Source organism: Bison bison, unplaced genomic scaffold (assembly GCF_000754665.1).
Source record: "Bison bison bison isolate TAMUID 2011002044 unplaced genomic scaffold, Bison_UMD1.0 scf7180017864371, whole genome shotgun sequence".
NCBI lineage: Eukaryota > Metazoa > Chordata > Mammalia > Artiodactyla > Bovidae > Bison > Bison bison.
Genome location: NW_011494943.1, coordinates 7,568,013 through 7,570,059, shown reverse-complemented (window position 1 = coordinate 7,570,059; position 2,047 = coordinate 7,568,013). Strand labels below are relative to the sequence as shown.

Sequence of the window (2,047 nt, the reverse complement as noted above, 5' to 3'; positions counted from 1 at the left end):
AGGCCTGGGCAGAGAGGGATGGCAGCTGGGGTGCCTTCAGCAGGGATGGGTTAGCTCTTTCTCGTCCCTACTTGAGGCCACTTCCCTAAGTCTCTCCCTACCAGTTCCTTGCTCAAGACAGTAAGCAGACACGGCCACCCCCACACCGGGGACCACCTCCTTTCCTGGGTCACACGCCCAACCAGCCCTGACTCAGCTCTCACAGAGGGATATCCCCACTCATGATCTTGGTCAGGGCTATGACTTTCCAGTGTGCCTCTGGGCGTTAAGGGAGCCACGTTCACAGGACACCCGCCCCTCAAAGGATCCCAGCTCCAAGGCCCACCTCGGGGTGGAACTGCTGCTCCGTGCGCGTGTGGCAGTACTGGCAAGAATCTCCGTTCTCACACTTGCCAGGGTCTCCCCACTCGTCCCCATGCTTTACGTTTGGACATGGAGACGACCTGGTTCAATAACAGGGTGGGTCAGAAGGATGCAGACTGGACCTGGGGGATGCTAACGAGATCGCAGCTCAGGGCCCCTCTCAGGTCTCCCAGCTTTGCAAAGCCAGGCTCAGAAACAGGAAAGATCACTGTAGAGTGAACGCCTTACTCGGGCCAGAAGCCAGGCTTTGCTTCGCTGCCCAGCCTGGCTACATCACCAGAAGGACACTGTTTTCTTCCCTTCAGCCAAGTCCTCCCCTCCCCACAGCACTGTGCTGCAAAAGGAGAGCCAGGCTACAGCCACATCCTGGCTTCACCCTAAAAACACCCTTCTGGGTCAGAACTAGAGGGGTTCCTAGTGAAAAGATCCTCATTTCACGGCAAAGGATCGTTCAGCTCTCCTAACCATTCCCCTCCCCTGTAGTGGGGTCCTGCGACCCCCGGGGCTGGCCTCCCTGCCCCCCACCCCGGGAGCACAGTGGAAGCAGCCCCGGCCCTGATCTGTCGCCTGCCACCCTCCTCCCACGGCTGGCCTGCTGGGGCCAAAGCACCTGTATTTGTGTTTCCGGGGGCTCCGCCGCCGGTCCTTGCTGTTGTGGTAGTAGGGGCAGGCGTAACCCTGACGGCACAGCCGCGGGGGCTTCTTACACGGCTCCGTCTTATAGTTCCCCAGCACGTAAGCAGTCTCTGCATGGGGGGCAGACGCAGGGATCAGGTGGGCAGGGAAAGGAGAAGCTACTGGGAAGGGTCCAGGAGCCAAGATTTTGGCGACAGGAATGAGCAAGGCCCCCTCCTTGTGGGCCAACACCAAGTGTGCAACCCAGGAGAGAGGTAAAGAGGACACCACCATCCCTCACTGAAGATGCTCACAGGTCAGAGAGTAAACAGGAAGTCCTCAGGAGGGCTGAGAATACATCAACTCGTGTACTTGCTCAGCCAACGTATGTGTGAAAGCCCCTGAAGGTAGTTAGGGAGCGCCAGGCTCCTCTGTCCATGGAATTCTCCAGGCAACAATACTGGGGTGGGTTGCCATTCCCTTCTCCAGGGGATCTCCCTGACCCAGGATCTCCCTGAGCCGGGTCTCCTGCATTGTAGGCAGATTCTTTACCGTCTGAACCACCAAGGAAACCCCTAACACTTTGGGATGACAGGACCAGGGTCAGGGGTGTCCCTGCAGGACTGGGCTGTAGGTGGCTGGTGTGAGGTGGGGTGAGGGGGCACAGGCCTCCCAGGAGAGGTGGTGGTTTGGGGTGGAGAAGGCCATGGTGGGTGCTCAGGGAGGCTATGGGGAGGACAGGGGAGAGGACAGGCAGCTGGTGGCAGGGGCACGGCCACCCGTGTGGCCACCCTTACCTTGCCACCGCGGCTCCTCACTGAGGATTTTTTCTATCATGGCGTGGCTCGCGGCCCCAGCCGACTGGCCTTCCATGCTGCCCTCTACTGTGGTCTGGCCATTCTGCAAGGCCTCCATCGCCTGGAGCTCCCTGCAGGGACAGTAGCGGAGGAGAGACAGAGCAGGGAGGGAGCATGAGGAGGAAAGCAGCAGAGTGCCAGCCCTGCACTCCAGCTGCGGTCCTGCCTAGGGCCCTCAGCCGGGCATGGCCTTCAGCCCACCTGATGTCATA

The 2,047-nt window shown here is 60.0% G+C and overlaps 1 protein-coding gene across 1 annotated transcript in view; it reads right to left on the bottom strand.

Moving 5' to 3' along the window:
* Positions 1-2,047, bottom strand: part of UNK (unkempt family zinc finger) — a 35,604-nt gene that overhangs the window by 11,899 nt on the left and 21,658 nt on the right. Inside the window, exons 4-6 of the mRNA XM_010856504.1 lie at positions 1,776-2,001; positions 974-1,109; positions 324-443 (exon numbers count right to left, since the gene is read on the bottom strand). Of these exons, the coding sequence (XP_010854806.1) occupies positions 324-443; positions 974-1,109; positions 1,776-2,001 (482 nt within the window). The remainder of the gene's footprint in view (positions 1-323; positions 444-973; positions 1,110-1,775; positions 2,002-2,047) is intronic.